Source organism: Thermobia domestica, chromosome 9 (genome assembly GCF_964235325.1).
Source record: "Thermobia domestica chromosome 9, izTheDome1.hap1.1, whole genome shotgun sequence".
Lineage (NCBI taxonomy): Eukaryota > Metazoa > Arthropoda > Insecta > Zygentoma > Lepismatidae > Thermobia > Thermobia domestica.
Genome location: NC_137462.1, coordinates 124,735,392 through 124,756,314, shown reverse-complemented (window position 1 = coordinate 124,756,314; position 20,923 = coordinate 124,735,392). Strand labels below are relative to the sequence as shown.

Here is a 20,923-nt window from a genome sequence, read left to right as displayed (position 1 = left end):
TAAGCTCTACGGTTTAAAGTGGAATCTGAACCGTTGTATAGTGTTCGAATGCTCTCCCACTGAGAATCGAGTCCAGGACTTCGTGAACCGAAGCCACACTTTAATAGCACTAGCAACACTTTTAATTAACGTTTGCAAATACTGATTTCCGATAAACTTTTTGAATCACATAGGAAGAGAACTAGTCACCGCCATGTCTGTCTGATTTGCTGGCTTACTAGTCCCCATCTGTAGCTAAATGAGAGAGGAAACATATAACGCATACTTATTTTTTCATTATTAAGAAAAATGAAAAAAAAGGAAATTGAAATCATAAAAATGTATTCTTTAACTACCAAACGCTGGATAAAAATACAGAACGAATACCAATGTACGTAGGTAAAGAGCAATAAATTTATGCTGTCACGCATCCACACACACACAATACGCAATTTCACTAAATTATTATTTAATATCCTTATTATTACCTGTTACATTAACTATTTGTTCAAGTGGAACCATCTGATGCAATTTAGTTAATTTTCCTCATCAAAATAATTTCAACGCTTGACTGGATAAAATGCCAATACGAAAACTGAGGAAATAAAGATGTGCTACTTCAGATCATGCAATTTTGCAAAAAGCTCGTGGCACACGTGCATTTTTTTTTTTTTTTTGCACTTTTCTTTAGCAGTGAAAGGGATAAGACCTTGGTACCATTCTACAGTTTTTTTTTTTAAAAGCTAAATTCCAGTGAATCACTAGGAAATAAGATAAGTAACATTGTTAAACGACAGTGATGCCTAACACGAGGTACAGCCTTGTTTAAACAAAATAATTGGTCACACGCCTCAACGAAAAACCCTTACAATTGAAAATACCCTCTTACTTACAATTCAAAATAAAAGGAATAAATATGCATTTTCTTTGGACAATCGACAGGTTATTTAGAGCCAAGTTATTAGAATATTATACACACGGTCGAAAGAATATATGGGCTAAAGTAAGATGCGTGTCCAAGATTTGTTAAAACAGGACTGTATATACTTTGCAGATATCAAAATTGCTGTTATACTACTTCGTGAACAGTTAGTTTGATTATTTTTGAACATTTACTCAGGAATTTAGAGATTTCGTAATTTCTGACCCACCAATATTTCCTGCCAATGAAGTACCCTTGAGGTAACATGTTTCGTCGAAGAGTAATTTAGCCTATTCAAAACTAACAATCAAAGGTAAATAAATCCAATGAAAGTTTCCTCAACTTAATCTAAATTAATGTACGTTAACTTATCTTTTAAAAAATATCTTTGGTAGATCACTTAATATTCCCTCTATACGCAATCACTGGATAACAAACTAATAACAGATAGGGTATCAATTAGTATATACATTAATGATCGTTGTTATAACAACAATCATTTTTATTTCTGTATAAACGACCTGATTTCTTGTTTTAGATATTAGTGTAATTTTACTGTGCGACCCCATATATATATATATACGCAACCATTCTCAGTAAACTACGTACATTTTTCACCAGACAATTTGAAAATTTTAAGTACAGTAGTAACTTTAATAGCAGTAGCTATCATAATCAACTTAGAACCTAACTAACTAGTAATGGTACCATTTGGGGTTGAAATTTAAGAAGGGACGCTTTGGTCCAAACCAAGAGTGTGTAAACGCCAAAGAAAAATTTTGGAAGGGTGCGTAGCGATTCCATACTTCATAACTTTCATTATTTATGCATAAAATAGCTTGGAAATCCAAAAGTCAAGTTCTAGGATATTAGAAATAATATACCAGTAATATAACAGTGGTGGCATAAAGGCAAGCTCAATATTTAAGAAGGAAATGTTTCTATCCTGAATAATATTAACCGTAAACTGCAAATCCACTGTTATAACTAACGGTTTATAATTTACAAAATATGTTTTGATTATTTGGAGTTTAACGTTACTTTTTATTAGCGAGATTAAATAAGAGAACATTTTAACAATTTAATCCTAAGCCCGAGCTGACTTGGAGTAAATTGTTAATGCAAACGTACAAAACCTGAATCTAACTCTTTAATAATGTAGTATCTCCACCCAGCAACAGCAATACATGTTATATCAGTTTTAAAGTAGAATGTTTTAAAGATTGATTTGCCAAATATTTCGCATGCATACCTTTCTTTGCTAAGTGATATACATCTTTTAAATATCCACTAAACTGATAGCAATTTGCTGTATAAGCCAAAGAGAGAAAATGTAGTTGAAGTATGGTGAAAATGTATATAACATTAAAACGAAGGGGGGAAAATACATTATATACGGTAGATAATACAAAATTGCATTATAGAAATTTGCAATTTTTAAATTGTATTTTCATTTCACAAATATTTTTTTGTTTTCTTTTATGAAGGAAGAACATTGCGTGCAACCTAACCCAAATCCCTAGCTTCATGATAATCCTTCAACAGCTTTCTCTTTCTGTTTCATATCGGTTCCCGTTATCAAAACTTACTATACAACAATGTATAACTTCAACAAGAAAGAAAGCACGGTAGCTTATTATTATAAAGTGTTTATCTTTCTAGTGAAAAGTCCTTGGTTCGGTCCTAAGCTATGTATTGAATATAGTCGGGCCAATGATTTCATGTAGCTCCGTTTCCTCCCATATCCTCATTCCATAATTTCTTTCAAACTTATTCATTTGCAATTCTCATTCGTTTCCCTTTAAGCTTATAGATCATAGTGCTGTAGCGCCCTGTGGTGGAAAGAGTTATTGATCACCAGGGCAGTTGGGTCGATTGGGGTCACGACTTTCGTCCCGATCGTCCAGGTCTGGTTCTCGTTCCTCAGACCTGGTCTTACTCGGTGATCCTGACAGATCCGATACATAACTGCAGAATTTTATAGTGAATACTGGATTAATGATGGTCACTAATCGAGTTCGATTATTCATTTATTTGATTCCCGGTGTAGTATTTTTAAAAAAGACACAATGTCTTGAATATTTTAAAATATGAGTTCACCTTTTTCGTCTTTCGATAATAAAAAATAATAATAATACAGTGGTTTCTTGAACACAGATTATACAAAAATAAAGTGTGTGGGCTTAGTGACATCTTTCATGTTCTAAACAACAAGTTTTATAGGTTCACTTGATTAAAATTTGATGAGAAGAACATAAGAACATACATATGAGAACAGCTTATCGTTCCTGCAATTCTGATAAGTCTTGTAGTTAACTTTCAGTGCAATGCATTGGCACTCTCAGACGCACAAGTAGGAAAAGCAAGTAGGAAAATTACAGTTAGTAAGAAGACAGAAAAAGAGAGAAGAGATTGTTATTATGTTACACATACTCACCATGCATATTTCTTTTCACGCGCTATCCTAGCCAACTGTTTTAAGTTGGTCACAAGGAAGCGAGAGAGGGTAGATTTGCATCGAAGTTGCACCAGTAATGTCACATGTTATTATCATGCGGTCAAGATGGATAAAACCTGCGGGGCTTCTAACCCCTCCCTTCGCTCGCTGATGCTCGCTCAGCTATGTTTCATAACGTAGGCCCTAAGTAAATCACTTATTATGAATTATATAAATATTACGTACAAGGGTAAATGAGTAGTATTTTTTATCTTATTTTAATGATAAAAATTTTATATATTTTTTAAAAATAAACTCTCTGGGCTTGGTTCTAATCCACGTCAAAAGCGATTTTCATTATTAGCCCGTTCGCTAGCACGCTCAGCCACGATAACCGACAGCACCTTACGTTTGATTTGTGCTATATGTATGCTATGTGGCGAGAAACGGATAAGTTCAACCAATCAGAAACGTGTATTTAGCTCCTAGGCTAGGATCGAGCGTGATTTTATATATATATATATATATATATATATATATATATATATATATATGCACACACCATGTGTATGACGATGTTACATTGTCTTCTGGTCTGTCCGAGTCATTTCGGGTAAAATCTGGTGGTGAATCCGGTTCATAAAGCTTTTCGGGTTATACGGGATCACCGGCTTTAGCGGACAGTGGCGAATTTACGATTTTGTTGCGTTGAAGAGGGGCTTTGCTAACTTGATTCCTACAAATGTGAAAATTCTGCATGATATTTAATTTACTTTAAAATAGTAAATATAATTTCGCGGGGCTTAAGCCCGGAAGCAAAACCTTTTATACGCTACTGGTAGTGGGTCATGGTTCTAACTGCCACTGATCTTCTGGGTTATGGATCACGAACTTCGTGACTCATTCCATCATCTCTGACGTTAAGCTAAGGAATTCATTTCAATTAAATAAAAACATGAAAATTCAAGAACCAATGAATACTTTAATCAGAACCAGCGTGTATATTTTTCCTTGATATACTGCAAAGTTTAGTATCTACTCAGAATTATAGTATAGCAATATTCAATTTACTTGTACGAAAAACACATAGTTCACGATCCACACAATTTCGAGTCAAGGGTTGGTAATATTATCTTTCCGTGCACCAACTTGAGTTGATACGATATTTCGTAAGAAACCAACTAATAGAAAATTTAGTTTTACAATATACATTTCCATCAAACCGTTGATTTTATTCACCTTTCCAACATTGAGCATGTACGGCAATTAATATCTAATCAATCAACAGTCTGATTACTTCGTAATGGATAACCACAGATTTTATTTGTGGCTAATCACTGGTTGGTTCCATCCTATGTTTACCATAAAACACAACATTAAAGTATTTCTTTAAATCTTCAGGTATACCAATTTGAATTATGGTAAATTGTTTGTATCCAATCGAATAATAATAATAATAATAATAATATTTAGAATCTAAAAATGAACCAATCTTTTTCACCTGTCCGTGTACCAATTGGAGTTTCTAACGTACTTAATATTCAATCAATCCATAAAATACAGATGGTTATAAAAATAATGGAAATATACATGTGGTGGTAACCCTAAAGATACGTGCGCATCACCTAGCCATTAGTGGTGTGTTAGGTGATAGTACGTCAGGTAGGGTAGAACGAAGTGTGCCGGTGCTGTGACATCAGTTGTAGCTCACGCAACAAATTGGGGATGAAACTGATGCACAACACGGCACTTAACTGTAAATTATGGTTGAATTTAAATGGAATTCAAATGAATTAATTTCGAAAAATAACTAGTTGGGAAGATAAGTGAGAGAGAGAGAGAAAGGTTTTGACTAAGATAAAGGAATGAGCACTAGCCTGATAGTTTCAACGAGGCTGGCATCACCCTGGTCATCTGGAACGATGAATGTCTTTCTCTGAAGGAGCCTGGATAAACTGGAGTCAGTCAACATCTTGATCTCTATCGTGTTGATCTGCAAGAGGCGTCGACTTCTCTCTTGAAAATGCGTCTTTACGATGATGCTCTCCTACACCTTCATTCCACTAGTATCTGCGGTGATAAACCAACAGAATCGTATTCTTGAGTTATGGAGCTGGTTGTTCTCCAATAGAGCGATCCGCTTCTGTCGTCGATCCTGCACCTATCCTAACCGTGTGTCGAATACCCCTTGCCGATGTGTCCTCCGTGGTTTTGTCTGGCTATAAAGTGATGACTTTGGATCTCAATGAACGGGGAAGTATCAGGCTGTGCGTAAGGTATGCGGAAAATGAAGAAGGAAACTAGTCCTGTTTATTGACAATTTCGAAAGTAACAATTAACAAATACATGCTTATTCAAACTGTCTGGCAATGTACAACATTAATAAAAGTTTTTTCCGATAGATTTTAAAGAGTTCATAGTTCTGTCGATGATAAATGTAATTTAATAAAATAATTGAATTTATCAAATTAAGTTAAGAGTTTACATAATTATCACATGGTCACTTCACATCCAATACACAGCTTCTTCACAGTAGGTATGTGTTGAACCAGGCAGATGACGTTGGTATCAAATGAATGTCTATCTAAATTTCAGAGAGACCAAATTGTGGGTAAGTGGTTAATAGGAGCAAGTGTATCTAAGGTGATCAATGCGTTATCTTGCAGGGAACAGTATCCAATGTAATAATAGCTTACAGAACTCACGGTAGAACAACATCGGCGAGAAGTAATAGTGCATGGAAGAGAAGACTTAGTGTTAGCAATTTCCAAGCACTATAATCAAGGATCGTAGAGTGCATGAAACAAAGTGACTACGGAACTCACTCCCCTTGAAATAATTACGGAAATGGGTTTCAAATCGGTCTGCAACCTGCTCGCAGTAAGCCCTGTCAACTGTGATTCTTTTTGGCTAACTGCAAAACATTTCAAACAAGAATACTTTTTGTAGTTGTAATCACCATATTGGATCCGCCATTTTGAATTTTTGTAACTTTGAAGTCATATTATGAACCAGTTGTTCTAAAACTACTCCTGGCAGTATGTTTCCTTCTATATTAAATTATTGTTTTCTGTCTATACTTAGAAACCACCCCTAACGTTCAAAGGGTGTTTTTCTATCCTTAAACCCGCACCATTGCCGAAATAAAAAAAAATACGAGTCGATTATTTTTATAGTATGCAAGTTCTTCATTTAAAGTAAGTGGACCCATGTCCCGGCGTTTTCAAAAAATTCTCTTTTTAAGGAGTCATTTTCTATATTTGATAGTGTTTAGTCCTAACATGTTTATTTAAATTGTTTAGTTTTGGGTAAAGGTGTTTGTTCAATGTAACTTGTTACCTGTAGAAGAAGAAGAAGAAGTAGGTATAGTTGCTTCTTGAAACTGTGCATAGCAGCAGTGTGTGAGTGAGCGCGTAGCCTATAGCTGCATCATCGTAGTGTTCAATGTGCATTTTAGTTTAACTCGGGAATTGTAAGAAATATTAATAATATTATTAAATCGAACTATTACAGAACGAACCAGCGTTTGTGTGATACAGTCCATCATAAAGATTTGGTCCTCCGGGCCGGATGTTAATACGTGTTTATGTGTTTTATGTGACCTACGTGCTAAGACTTGTGTGTTAACAAGAAAGACAAAACTGTGTGGGCGACAATGGAAGCTTACAATTCCCGAAAGCGTGTTTTAAAAGGCAAGGTCACTCGTGCTGAAAACTGCATAAACAATATCACAGAACAGGAAGATATTAGTGTAGTTCAAGTCTACAAAAACAAAGTGAGTGAACTGTCACGTGAAACAAATGAGCTCTTGTTGCTAGCCAGAACTTGTGTGCCGAAGAAGAAATTTATTTGGTGCAAGAAGAAGAGCTTGCTGCTATTGAAGATAGACTTACAAAGCTTAACGTGAAATTAGTGGAAGTGCAGGGTAAATTATCTCACGCTTCTTCTAGTGATGTGAATAATCAAAAAAACACAACAGAAATTCGACTTCCAAAATTGCAGTTGCCATGCTTTAGCGGGAACTTAAATGATTGGCTTTCGTTTCGTGATTTGTTTATCGCAGCAGTGCATAATAATGAAAAATTGACGGGTGCACAAAAACTTCAGTACTTAAAAACTAGTCTGGAAGGTGAAGCAGCAACACTTATTCAATCTATACAAATAACTGACGATAACTATAAAGAAGCTTGGGACCTGTTAAATTTAAGGTATCAAAATAAACGAGAATTAGTCACGTCTATCTTGCGGCGGTTTGTAAGTCAAGGTCAAGTGCAGCAAGAATCAGCTGGCGCGTTGCGTCGGTTGTTGGATACAAGTGTTGAGTGTGTGCGATCGTTATCAGCGTTGGACATAAAAGTAAACGAATGGGATCCTTTGCTTATATTTCATATAACAGAGAAGCTAGACAGTGAAACAAAAAGGCAGTGGGAACTTTCATTGTCAGACAGTGAACTACCAACATTTGACCAATTGGTGAAATTCATAGATCATAGGTGTCGTGCATTAGCAAGTAGCACTTCAAATGCAAAATCAACTCACGTATGTACATGTTTCGGGATTGAGTTCCAGTAATGTTGCTCGGGCAAAAGGTGTTGTTAATATTGTGTTTACATCAAGTTATGATGTTAAATCAGAATTTTCTATAGAAGCGTTAGTGTTGCCAAAGGTAACAGGTATGCTACCAAAACGGTATATTCATAAAAGCAAGCAGTGGTCGCATGTTAACAAGTTAACATTAGCAGATCCGAATTTTAATGTTCCTGACAGAATCGACCTGTTATTGGGTGCAGATATTTACCCTCAATTGCTATTGGCGGGTGTCTGTAGTGGTGTTAATGGTTCTCCCGTAGCAGTGAATACCAAATTAGGATGGGTATTGTTTGGTTCTATTGGCGACTACGAAATGCGACGTAAAGAATTCACAGCGTCAACATATCATATCCAGTGCAACAGTGAAAGAATTTTGCAACAATTTTGGGAATTGGAAGATATTCCTACACAAAAAATAATGTCGTCACAAGAAAAGCAGTGTGAAATTTATTTCGAGAAGACCCATCAAAGAGATGAGACAGGTAGGTTTCATGTGCAGTTACCGTTTCGCGACAACAGTGCAAGACTTGGTGAGTCACGTGAAGTGGCAATTAAACGCCTTAAGCAAGTAGAAAGTCGTTTGAAGAAGAGGCCTAAAATGCGTCAATTATATGTAGATTTTATGCACGAGTATGAGGTACTTGGACATATGGAGATTATTCCAGAAAGTGAAATACTGAAACCAAATAGTGAAGTGTGTTATTTACCACATCACGCAGTATTGAAAGATTCCAGTTCTACAACAAAACTGAGAGTAGTTTTTGATGGTAGTTGTAAAACTTCATCTAATGTGTCATTGAATGATAAGTTACTTGTCGGACCTAGGTTGCAGTGTGACTTAATTCCATTACTTGTGCGTTTTAGACAACATAATGTAGCATTGACTGCTGATATTGAGAAAATGTATAGACAGGTGAGAATCCAACCAGAACATAGAGACTTTCAGCGAATTGTGTGGCGTGAAAAACCTAATCTTCCTATCAAAGATTACAGGCTTGTGACGGTAACTTATGGTACAGCTTCAGCACCATATTTAGCGATGAAAAGTTTGCAGCAATTAGCAAAATATGAAGAAGAATCATTTCCTATTGCATCGGCTGTAGTGATGCAAGACTTTTTTGTTGATGACTTGATCAGTGGTGCCAACTCAGTTAGTGAAGCAATTCAGTTACAAGAACAACTCAGTGCATTATTGCAGAAAGGAGGTTTTGAACTGAGAAAATGGGCATCCAACAGTCCCAACGTTTTGGACTCCGTACCCTCTCATTTGAAACAAGCGACGAGCAGTTTAGACTTTGATAGTAGTAATTCAGTGAAAACGTTAGGAATTCAGTGGTATCCATCAAATGATGTATTTTCGTATAATGTCAATCTTGTGTCAGTTAAGTCAGTTGTAACTAAGCGTAACATTTTATCAGAAAGTGCAAAGGTGTTCATCCATTAGGTTTGATTTCTCCAACTACTATTATTGCGAAAATATTATTGCAAGAAATTTGGAAATTAAATTTAGAATGGGACAGTCCAGTTCCTGAATGGATTTTGAGGAAATGGAGGAATTACTACTCAGAGCTTTCTTTATTGAAAAACATCAAAATCAACAGGTGTATCACTATCTCTCAAGCTACGAGAAGAGAGTTAATAGGATTCTGTGATTCTTCCGAAAAGGCCTATTGTGGAGTGGTGTATATGAGGTCTGTATCTCAAGACGGCCAAGTGAGTGTGAACATTGTTATGGGAAAAACGAAGGTTGCTCCAATCAAACAAGTGTCCTTGCCCCGATTAGAGCTCTGTGGTGCCTTGCTATTAGCTAAAATGATGAATCTCATATTAAATTCATTACGTTTGGAAGTGCATGATGTAATTGCCTATTCTGACTCGACTGTTGTGTTATCGTGGCTGAATTCGGAGTGAAGCAGATGGAAAGTGTTTGTCGCCAATCGTGTAGCAAAGATTCAAACTCTTTTGCCATCAGTGAAGTGGCTCAAAGTGGATTCAAAGAATAATCCAGCAGACTGTGGTTCTCGAGGTTTCTTACCTTCTGCCTTACTTGTACATCACTTATGGTTCTCAGGCCCAGAGTGGCTCAAAAACCCCATTCTCCCAGAGTGTAATGAATATACAGTGGATTCAAAGTTAGTCAACCAAGAGGAAAGAAAACATATAGTTTGTATGCATGTTCATGTTGATACCTCCATTATTGACAGTTGTTCATCGTTGGTGAAACTTGAGCGAACTGTTGCATATTGTAAGCGCTTTATTAATAATTGCCGTGTGCCGCAAGGAAACAAGCATACAGGTCCACTTACAGTGACAGAACTTTCTAATGCCTTGATGTGTCTGATAAAGATTGTTCAACAAGGGTCATTTGTATCAGAAATTGAGTACCTGAAAAACGGAAAATCATTACCTTCCAAAAATCGATTGCTTTGCTTGAACCCATTTGTCGATGATAAAGGTATTTTACGTGTGGGAGGTCGACTTAAAAATGCCAATGTTTCAGAAGATCGAAAGCATCCCATTTTACTTCCAAGGGATAGCCATTTAACAGAATTAATTGTGTGGAATGAACACAAATTGTGTTTGCATGGTGGACCAAGACTGGTATTATCTTCTTTACAACAGACATTTTGGATTATAAATGGAAGAGATTTTGTTGGCAAATTACTTCGGAAATGTGTGACATGTCATCGCCATAAAAAGTTAACGGTAGAACAGCTTATGGGAGATTTACCTGCTTCAAGAGTAAATCCTAGTCGGCCGTTTAGTCGTTCAGGAATAGATTATTGTGGGCCAATTCATCTCAAAGCAATTAAAGGCAGAGGGCGAACAACTTACAAGGCATATGTAGCATTATTTGTATGTTTTACTACTCACGCAATCCATTTAGAAATTGTGAGTGACTGTACAACTGAAGCGTTCTTAGCTGCTCTAAGAAGATTTGTTGCTCGTAGGGGAAAACCAACAGATATATTTAGTGACTGTTCCACAACATTCGTCAAAGCTAACAAAGAGTTAAAAGATTTTGTTAAGTTGCTAAAATCTGATCATCATAATATTAGTGTCACAGATTATCTTAGCAAGGAAGGCATACAGTGGCATTTTAATGTACCTCATGCACCACATTTTGGCGGATTGTGGGAAGCTGCTTCAAGAGTAAATCCTTGAATCAAATTCGTGAAGTATCATCTGAAAAGAATAGTAGGCAATGCTGTGTTAAATTTTGAAGAAATGTCAACCGTATTGTGTCAAATTGAAGCGTGCCTGAATTCACGGCCACTTACCCCTTTGTCTTCAGACCCCAATGATTTGTGTAGCCTAACTCCAGGACATTTTCTCATTGGAGCTCCAATGTTGGCAATACCTGAACCAGATTATACAGAAAAGAAACTTAATCGACTGTCAAGATGGCAATTAGTGCAACGACTTTAGCAAAACTTCTGGAAGAGGTGGAGTGTAGAATATATCTCTATGTTACAACAGCGTCCAAAGTGGTGGAAAAGAAACAACAACGTGAAGGAAGGTGATTTAGTTTTACTTGTGGAAGATAACTTACCTCCTTTAAAATGGAAGTTGGGACGTATTGTAAATATTCATCCCGGAAGCGATAACGTTGTACGTGCAGTGACTGTAAAGACCTCAGATGGAGTTTACAAAAGACCAGTTGTGAAAGTATCCCCATTGCCATTTGATTGAAAAAGACATTTTTCATTTACCGTTTTGTTTTACTTTTTATATGTCATTTCAAATATTACTAATTCATTTTTGTGTGTATCTTGAACTAGATAGTTCAAGGGTGGGGGCTATGTTTAGTCCTAACTTGTTTATTTAAATTGTTTAGTTTTGTTTAAAGGTGTTTGTTCAATGTAACTTGTTACCTGTAGAAGAAGAAGAAGAAGTAGGTATAGTTGCTTCTTGAAACTGTGCATAGCAGCAGTGTGTGAGTGAGCGCGTAGCCTATAGCTGCATCATCGTAGTGTTCAATGTGCATTTTAGTTTAACTCGGGAATTGTAAGAAATATTAATAATATTATTAAATCGAACTATTACAGAACGAACCAGCGTTTGTGTGATACAGTCCATCAGATAGACATAAAAATTAATGAAACTACATTTGTCGGTGAACTCTTGCTAGACCGCTGGATCGACTTTGATTATTTTTGGTGCATAACAGAACCATAAGAGCATGGAGCGAGAGGGAATCAAAATTTATGAGAAAAATTGAATTCTTAACGATTCTCCCAACTTAGAAAGATGAAACCTCGAATAGACATTCTTCAATGAAATAATAGATTCCATGTTCCACCGTTTACGAAACTTAATGTTTTAAGAAGGGGATCTTCATATATATATATACAACGCTGTTTGTCTACGAAGTTCTCCTAACTATGCAGATTTTAATTACTTTTGGTTCATGAGTATATCTTGACCTACCTTATTTTCATTACATTTTAGTAAGGAGGTGAAGGATCAATGCATGATACGTAAAAATATATTTGATGACTAGCTCTTCCTAGACTGGTGTACTAATTTTGGTTACTTTTGGCACATGAGTGAAGGTTTTAGTACATTTCTTTTACATATAAAATAATTACAGCGGTCCCGAGTTCGATTCCCGGTGGGGGCACTCGGTCGAAAAAGTGTAAAGCGCATTTTCAGGCCAGCCACCCTGAATGAGGTTTTCCTCATTCACACCAGGCAAATGCCGGGATGGTACTTAACTTATAGTGTGCTCGCCGAGGGACGTCATCCCTCAAAACATGACGGGCTAAATGGTCATAGATGACGACAGCCCAGCAATCTAAATTACACAAACGGAAAAATCCTCGATCACAAGCATGTTTGAATTACAAGCGTGAAAGTTCAAAATTGAACAGATTTTGGAAAACATTTAAAGTAACCATTTTTTAAAGATAAACGCTTCATTTTTGATATTGGAGGTTTCCTTCGGTGTATAGCACAGTGGTGAGGTCAAAACGTACGCATTTCGCAAGATAAGGGCACTTATTAGGGAGGAGATGAAAGATAATAGCGTCTTACAACCTGCAAATTGCTTTCTGTTTAGCACACCAGGTCGATAGGCTGATAATATATATTTATCACCCCTATTCGACTGGATTGTTATTCAAATACCATTTTCCTGTGTGGCCAGTTCAAATTGAATAATCACATTTGTCTCTAAAACATTTGGCCTCGTAGCTAACGTGAACGGGCGTGAACGCGACACCGAATCCAATCCACCTCTGTTTATGCAATGTGGAAGACGATATTTCAATATCTCATCGCTAGCCTTCTTTTTATTTAATTTTTCAATGGATTTTAATGGCGATTGTTGGAAAATAGTGATCAAACTTCAGGGAACATTTCACGATATTCAGCGATATATGCGGCCAAAAGACTATCGGCTAGCAACGATTTATGCAAACATCGGTTTCCTCCAGTATAAAATTCAACTTGTTCGCAGCTTTGAGCGCACATTCCCGCTAATCATTTTTTTTTTTTTTTTAATTTTCGGGCTTTTGTCGGGGAATACCTTCAAATATTCCCTGGAGTTTGACCAATATTTTCCCATAATCGGCATTTCAATTCCTTGAAAATAATAATAATAATTAAAAAAAATGGCAAGCGATGATGTACTGAAACATTGTCTTCCTGAATGCATAAGCATAGGCCGACAGAGTTTGGAGTACTGCTCAGGAGAGTTGTGCGCCCGGCCGCTCTAGCGCTGCGCGATCTGTTTGAAGCGTCAATTCCGCGCGATTGACTACAAATGAAATATCGGTGGTGTAAATTAATATTCGTACTCACTGTCAGTGCGAGCCTGTGATGGATAATTTATTTGGTTTAACTTTATTTTAACAATAACAATAAACATTTTTTCCATATATGATACTGTTATGTTGTAATGCGCAAAGTGCAAAAATTTTTGCTGGACAGCTAATCCAGGTAAAACAACACATTGGTGACAGAACCTTTTGAGAAAATATTGGTCTCACTCTTACCTACAGAAGGCAAGAACATTTCAACATAGATTATCTCAACATTAATTATGAATAACACGACGTTCTTAATGAATTTCGCACGCCTGGGAAAGCCAATGAAAAAGTCTTGTTGAATTGGAAAAGTCATTGTTGAATTTAAAGATGGCCACACAGGAAAGTGATATTTGAATGACAATACAGCCGAATAGGGGTAACAAATACATCTTATTAGCTTATCGACCCGGTGTGCCAAAGAGCAGGGAATTTGCAAGTTGTAAGACGCTATTACCGTTCATCCCATCCCAGAAGTGCATTTATCTTGCAAACTGCGTATCTTTTAACGTTAACGCTATGCTGGGCACCCAAGGAAGCTCCCCAGTACCAGAAATGAAGCGTCTCTCTCAAGAAATGATTACTTCAATTTTTCTGCAAAATCTGTTCAATTTTGAACTTTTAACCTTTAGGACACGATGTAACTATATTTAGTTACCTAAAAATAAGGCTTGGGACACGAAGTAACTATTTATAGATACCTTGCAGTTTGCCCACTAAACCTAATTGTTTTTTTAACTTTCTGGGTATCAAATATATGCACTTGCATTTGTTTTATTCAGGAAACATACTAAGCAACTGCTGAATACAGAAATTATGTTGTTATTGTTTTTTTTTAAAGTGAACGCATGTGACTGTTTGTATTTGTCATACAAGCTCTTTAAAACGCATTTAAATTTTTAAAGTGCGCAGTTTTGTTCTCAGAGGTTTAACACAACAATAAGTTAATTGTTGTGAAAGAAAATATAAATAATCAGTCAGGAAACGTTTCCATTCCAATCTTGGTGCCGGGGACGTAATTGGGAATAGAGGGTGTGGGGGGAGAGGTCTTGACCTGTCTGAGAAAGAAAGATTTATTTCTGCACGTGGTAACAACATAGAGTGATAAGAGAGTTTGTTTGGGTTTCTGGGCTCCTACAGCCCTTGTAAGACGTAGATATCCTTGTCCCTCTTTTCATATGTGTGTTGTTAGTCTGAACTGAGTATTGCGAGCGCATTCTTTCCTGCATACGAATTTTAATTTAACATACAGTAGAATCTACCTTTATGGACCCTAAAATTTGAAAATTTGTTACCGTTGGTTTTACTTATAAAACTTTGGTGTTTCGTGTATTAGTAGAAATGGCATCGAGAGATGTTGTCGGTTCAGAAGACATTCGAGACGAGTTGGAAGCAATGGACACGGAATCGGAGTGGGATGAAGAACAAATTTAATTTCCTTCCTCAGACACAGACGAATTTAATTTTGATTACTTTGATGATGGTTCTCCCACCCCCTAATTACAGTGATCGGGCGAAAACCATACTAATTATGAAACTTCCATGTATTCTCCGTAAAATGCTTCAACTTTCGTGAGTCTACTGCTATTAAAGCCTGAGCTATGAACATTTGAAAATAACCCTGCATTTTGTCATTTCTGTCCTAATGAGTGGCGTAGATACATTATAATTTTGAGGAATTTCCTAATTATGCTGTATGTATCTTATATTAACACTGCTGTTATATGTTATTCAGAATATATCAAAAAACATTTTGATGTACATTTTATACGCATCGTCAATTTCTAGAGCGCCAGAGGGGGGACGTAACTCAAAATTTTTGTTAGAAAAGTTGTAAAAATTCTGTTTCCCCCACCCCGTAATCCTAGATTAGAGTGGTCGGGGGGTAAAACATACTACGTATGAAACTTTCATGCATTTTCTGTAAAATGCTTCAACTTTCCTGAGGTTACGACTATTAGGGCCTGATCCACAGCCATTTGAAAATAACCCTACATTTTGTTCAAAATTGGTGCCGTATCCCAGGCTTTATTTTTTTAAAAGGCTCCGTAATTAAAAGGTTAACGCTCGTAATTTAAACAGGCTTGCGATCGAGGATTTCTCCGTTTGAGTAATTGTTTCACATATAAAAACAAATTGATCGAGCATAGCATCGACATGAAGTCAGAGTAACACCTCATGACCTTCCCTACTTAGAGTTCAAAGACTATGTTAGCTGAAGAGGGAGTAGGAAAACTTCTCTTTATCTGTCGTTTGCATCTAGTAATTGCAAATATTAAATAGAAATATGTTTCCTTTCCTTTTAGTCAGGGAAATGGAAGTTTACGTCTAAGAGTGCTTTTTACCACGCTTACGTGGATATTGCACTAAAATATTGGATATTGGACTCCTTTTCTTCTAGGTACTTTACAGATATTGAATTAATTATCCTAACCCGTGTTCGACTCAGGAGGGGAATCGTAAGAGAGAGATGCTTGGGCTTTCTTTGGTTCAATTAGTGAGGAACCAAGTTGGTCGTGTTGATCTTAAATCCAAAGTACTGGGTTCAATTCCCCTGTAGTGTTCTTAGAGACTACGGATAGCTCGGTTATTTTTGAATATATCTTCTATGTAAAGGAGAATTGGTTTGTATCTGGTTCACCTACTGGATCTATATGAAAATCCTACACACACATAGAAAAATGCCCACTCACTCCCCCATATATATATATATATATATATATATATATATATATATATATATATATATAAAATAAGGCAAAACCTCTTAAAGGAGATTTATCTAAGCATTAAAATTAATAGGATAGGTCATGTTTAAAGTGCTTCTTTCAATATCACAGGGACACTGAGTATGTTTAGGCCAGGATTTTAATTTAGATAATTAAAATCCTTTAGAAGAGGAAAGAGGGTGCCCTAACCCTTCTCTTTTCCACAGATCCTATATGTAGAGAACTATGAGACGAACACACCCAGTTTTGTTTCTCTCAAATATTCAATCTATCTATATAGAGCAGAGCAGAGTTTCTCAAACTGGTGGTCGCTACCCCTAGGGGAGTCGCGACAGGCCTTCATGGGGGTCGCGAATATAAGCGGAAGAGATAGGGTAGCTTCGGTGGAATAGGGCCACCGGATGAATAGGGCCACTCGTTACGTTATTCACCTTACTTGTTTATAGAACAGAAGCAGCGAAGCGAATGCCACGCCGTGTCTTCACTGTGAGTCTCTACAAGTTCATTGTGCAGTTAGATTGAGCGAATACTAGACGCTGATTGTATTACAGAGCAACTTTCATCCTCAATTGAATGCAAGTGTTAAGAAAAATAGCGTATTTTTAATACTTGTGTCCTGTATTATTTCTTGTTACGCTATGTAGTTTTGTTGGAAGTGCAGAAGTTTGATTTTCTTATCTTCAACAAGGTTCACTCAAGTTATTATGACTAGGATGATAATCGTGGAAGAACCTAAACAGGGTTGCCAACCCATTTTTCTATATATTATCAATTAGGGTGAACAGGACCATATCTAGTTAGGGTGAACAGGGCCATACGTTTTGATTAGGGAGCTGCGATGGCTCAGTGGCAGAACGTTCACTTCCAGTGTGTGGGGTCCCTGTTTGAATCCCAGCTCGCGCCAAGTGGTAGACAAACACCGTGTAGATGGGTTTTATCGGGATTTTCCCCTTTACTCCCACTTTTTTCATTCCAACATTTAATTCATTCGCACCACCCCCGTCTCCTTTAGCCTACCCTGCATAACCTTGGAAAGTAAAACTCGAAGATTTTTTTCCCACTTTAATTTTGTACGAATGCATGCATCAACCACACCCCATTCATTCATCCTATCTATTGTCTTATACATAGTGGTGATATAAGAATTCGATATTTTTTGTCTCTCTTTCTTATTTCAGATGGGAAATTATGAGCGTTAAACACAGATGACGTACAAGAGCAGTATTTTTTTTTTTTTTTTTTTGTCCTGTTGCACAATGGAAATATCTAATAAGGAAGCAAAAATTAACGCTAACAACTCAAGGTCTGCAGAGTAAAAAACGTCAAATATAAATATATGACTTTATAAGCACGTAAATCTACCGTTTACACCTTCTATTATTCTAAAATATTATGTATACGAATTCTACTCTATGTTTTAGTACGACTTTACAATTGTGTGTGCTTTCAATCCACTTTATACATGTGGTCCTATTCACCTTACGAACGGCCCTATTCACCCAGATATGTTGGGATGAATAGGGCCATTCGAGGCAAGTATATATATACATTTTTATAGTATTATACAATTTTTGAAGAAAATGATTTTTGTGAACTTTATAGTAGAGATATGGTATATTATAAATCTGTAAAAAGTTCTTTAATAAAGCACTAATTTTAGCAGTACAAGGTAATTTTCTTGAAAGTGGCCCTATTCACCCCAATCTACTATAAATATAATTAGAATTTAATACAGGAAAATATCTTTAAATATTATTTTGAATTTAATTCTGATAGATATTTTTATTTTTATACATACTGTTCACGAAGAAATTAAATGTCGACTAAAAGCAGGGAATTCGTGTTACTATTCGGTTCAAAATCTCTTGTCGTCGTGAATTCTGTCGAGGAATTTGAAGCTTAAAATATATAAAACGATAATCATGCCTGTTGTTCTGTATGGTTGTGAAACATGGTCGCTTACTCTGAGGGAAAAACATAGACTAAAAGTATTTGAGAACAGGATCCTGAGAAGAATATTCGGACCCAAGAGGAACGGGAATGGGGAATGGCGGAAGCTTCATAACGAGGAACTACATAGTTTATACGGTTTACCCAACATTGTTAGGGTCGTCAAGTCTAGGAGGCTTAGGTGGGCAGGTCATGTAGCTAGAATGGAAGAAAGTAGAAACGCTTTCAAAGTCTTGACTGGTAGACCCATAGGAAAACGACCATTAGGAAGACCTAGGCGCAGATGCGAGGATAATATTAAGATGGATCTCGCAGAGATAGGAATACAAAGTAGAAACCGGATCCAATTAGCTAAGGATGGAAGTCAGTGGAGAGTTTTTGTGAACGCGGTACTGAACCTCCGGGTTCCCATAGAGTTAGTTAGTTAGTTATACATACTGTTAAGAACAACAAAAAATAGATCTACTAAACATTTTCAACAGGTGCATAGTTGTTTAAAAATAAATTTAAATGAAAGTGATACGATATGGAACTAATAATGAGAACTACATATTGAAACACCAGAAAAATACAAATGCAACGAAACCAATTAAAATTAAAAGCTTATGAGATACCTAAGCATGGTATAATTTCACTAGTACGGCAATGTCCGGTTTAATCTTCGTAACATACATTATCAAGCTATTTAAAATACTCAAGAACTTTTTTTTAACAATTGTCCAAGTTTTTAAACTAAAATTAGAAATCACTTTTTTTTTATCATATGACCCAAAATTAAAGAAGTTATGAAGTTTTAAAATTTTCAAATGATATGAAGGAAACAGTATGACGGAACGAATTCGATATTTGTAATACGAATGAACTGAACGAATTGGGTTTCAATTCATTCGCTTTTAGGATAGTTACTGTATTCAATATACAAAGAATGAATTCCACTATTATAGAAATAGACGGATATCGTGAGATCTCCGCAATATCTATATTAGAAACCCCACACAAACTTACTACAAACCAGAAATTATAATAGGGTCTCTGGCAAGAGGATGTGATATAATGGGGGTCGTGATAGGAATTAGATTTAGAACCACTGATATAGAGGAATGGGATTAGGGTTTAGCGTCCCTTTCAGCAACAAGGCAATTTGAGACGTGAACCTACAGTTTATCATGAAATTTGAATCATATGAGTTCTCGCCGGGAATCAAGCTGGGGTATTCTACGCCGAAAAAGTGAATGTTAATCATTAGCTATGAGTAAGGATGCGCAAGAGACGAGGTTTGAGGCTATATTGCATCGAAACTGTGTCGTGCGAGTAATGTCTAATCTCGAAAATCGTATAAGTTTCTATTAAATGAGTTCTATCTCGTCTCGAATCTGGTCACAAAAAAAAAAAAAAAAAAAAAAACTGTCATCTCATTTCATCAACTGCACAATCATAGCCAAGAGCACCTTCGGTGAAGGAAACCCTAGTTCGATTCCCTGTTGGAACTCATGTGGTTTGAATTCCATGTTAAGATATAGATCCATGTCTCATGTAGCAACGGTTCTGAAAGGGGTGTTATACTCGAAATCAACCAACCAAGCAACCTATTGATTGCAGTGAGTTCGATTCTGCCACCGTCTGTTATAACTAAATATGAGTGCCAAGTTGGAATGTTGATCTAAGAGATAATTAATTCCTATTAATGCAATAAATCTTTATATTGAAAAGATATATTAAGAAATATGAAATATGTCATTATAATGACCGGATATTGATACTTCTTCATATTAACAGATTGCGAAAGTGTTGATATGCTTTGCAATAATAAATCATGTTGCTAATTCCGTTCTGATCAAATAAACAGGAAAGAGAACACGTATATAAAATGCTGAAAAAGAGTAAAAGAGCGAAACTTCAAAATCTTTATATAAGGTACCAAGGTGATAACGTCCAGAAAGAAATCAGTTTCTTTAAGTCTTTTGAAGAGGTAACATCATACAAGAAGCTTCAAAGAGTTTGTCCAGCAGGTGCAGGTTCAAATTGTAAGTTCATCTTCCTTTAACATTTTTTTAAATACACATATGTATCTATACCTTGCTTATGAAGCCATGGTGTTTACATGTATACACATTCTGTAGTGTAAAGTCAGTATACAATGAGTATTGCAAATTTTTAAGTTTGGATTGTACGATCATTACTAAATACATATATGCGTCAGTGTTTGCAATATCTTCGTCACTGTTAGGAGTATGTTTGCTATTGTTAGATGAAGACACAGAACGATAGATAATATCTGCTATTATTGTTTTTTAAAAAAATACTAAACAGTACATTAGTAGACAAAATAAATAATCTGCTCCTGTAGGATCAAAATTATCAATTTATTGCAACGAATAACATAATATTTAGGGCCTTAAAAATTTGTTTTTCTCGAAAACTCTGCATGAGAATTTCTCCCAACTATATCATTTTGTTTAAATCAATATCATATATCGATTCATACATGTATCACCCTTAAACAAAG

At 36.1% G+C, this 20,923-nt stretch overlaps 3 protein-coding genes across 3 annotated transcripts; all 3 read left to right on the top strand.

The window, feature by feature from the left end:
- The first annotated feature begins 5,567 nt into the window (after nucleotides 1–5,567).
- Nucleotides 5,568–7,910, top strand: LOC145661001 (uncharacterized). Its single transcript, XM_081726438.1, has 2 exons — nucleotides 5,568–5,614; nucleotides 7,157–7,910. The coding sequence occupies exons 1-2, from the start codon at nucleotides 5,568–5,570 to the stop codon at nucleotides 7,908–7,910; spliced, it is 801 nt and encodes a 266-aa protein (XP_081582564.1).
- A 103-nt stretch (nucleotides 7,911–8,013) lies between these two features.
- LOC145661000 (uncharacterized) lies at nucleotides 8,014–9,372 on the top strand. Its single transcript, XM_081726437.1, has one exon. It carries the CDS (start codon nucleotides 8,014–8,016, stop codon nucleotides 9,370–9,372), a length of 1,359 nt encoding a protein of 452 aa, XP_081582563.1.
- A 725-nt stretch (nucleotides 9,373–10,097) lies between these two features.
- LOC145660999 (uncharacterized) lies at nucleotides 10,098–11,093 on the top strand. The gene has a single exon (XM_081726436.1). The coding sequence runs from the start codon at nucleotides 10,098–10,100 to the stop codon at nucleotides 11,091–11,093; it is 996 nt and encodes a 331-aa protein (XP_081582562.1).
- The last annotated feature ends 9,830 nt before the right edge of the window (nucleotides 11,094–20,923 follow it).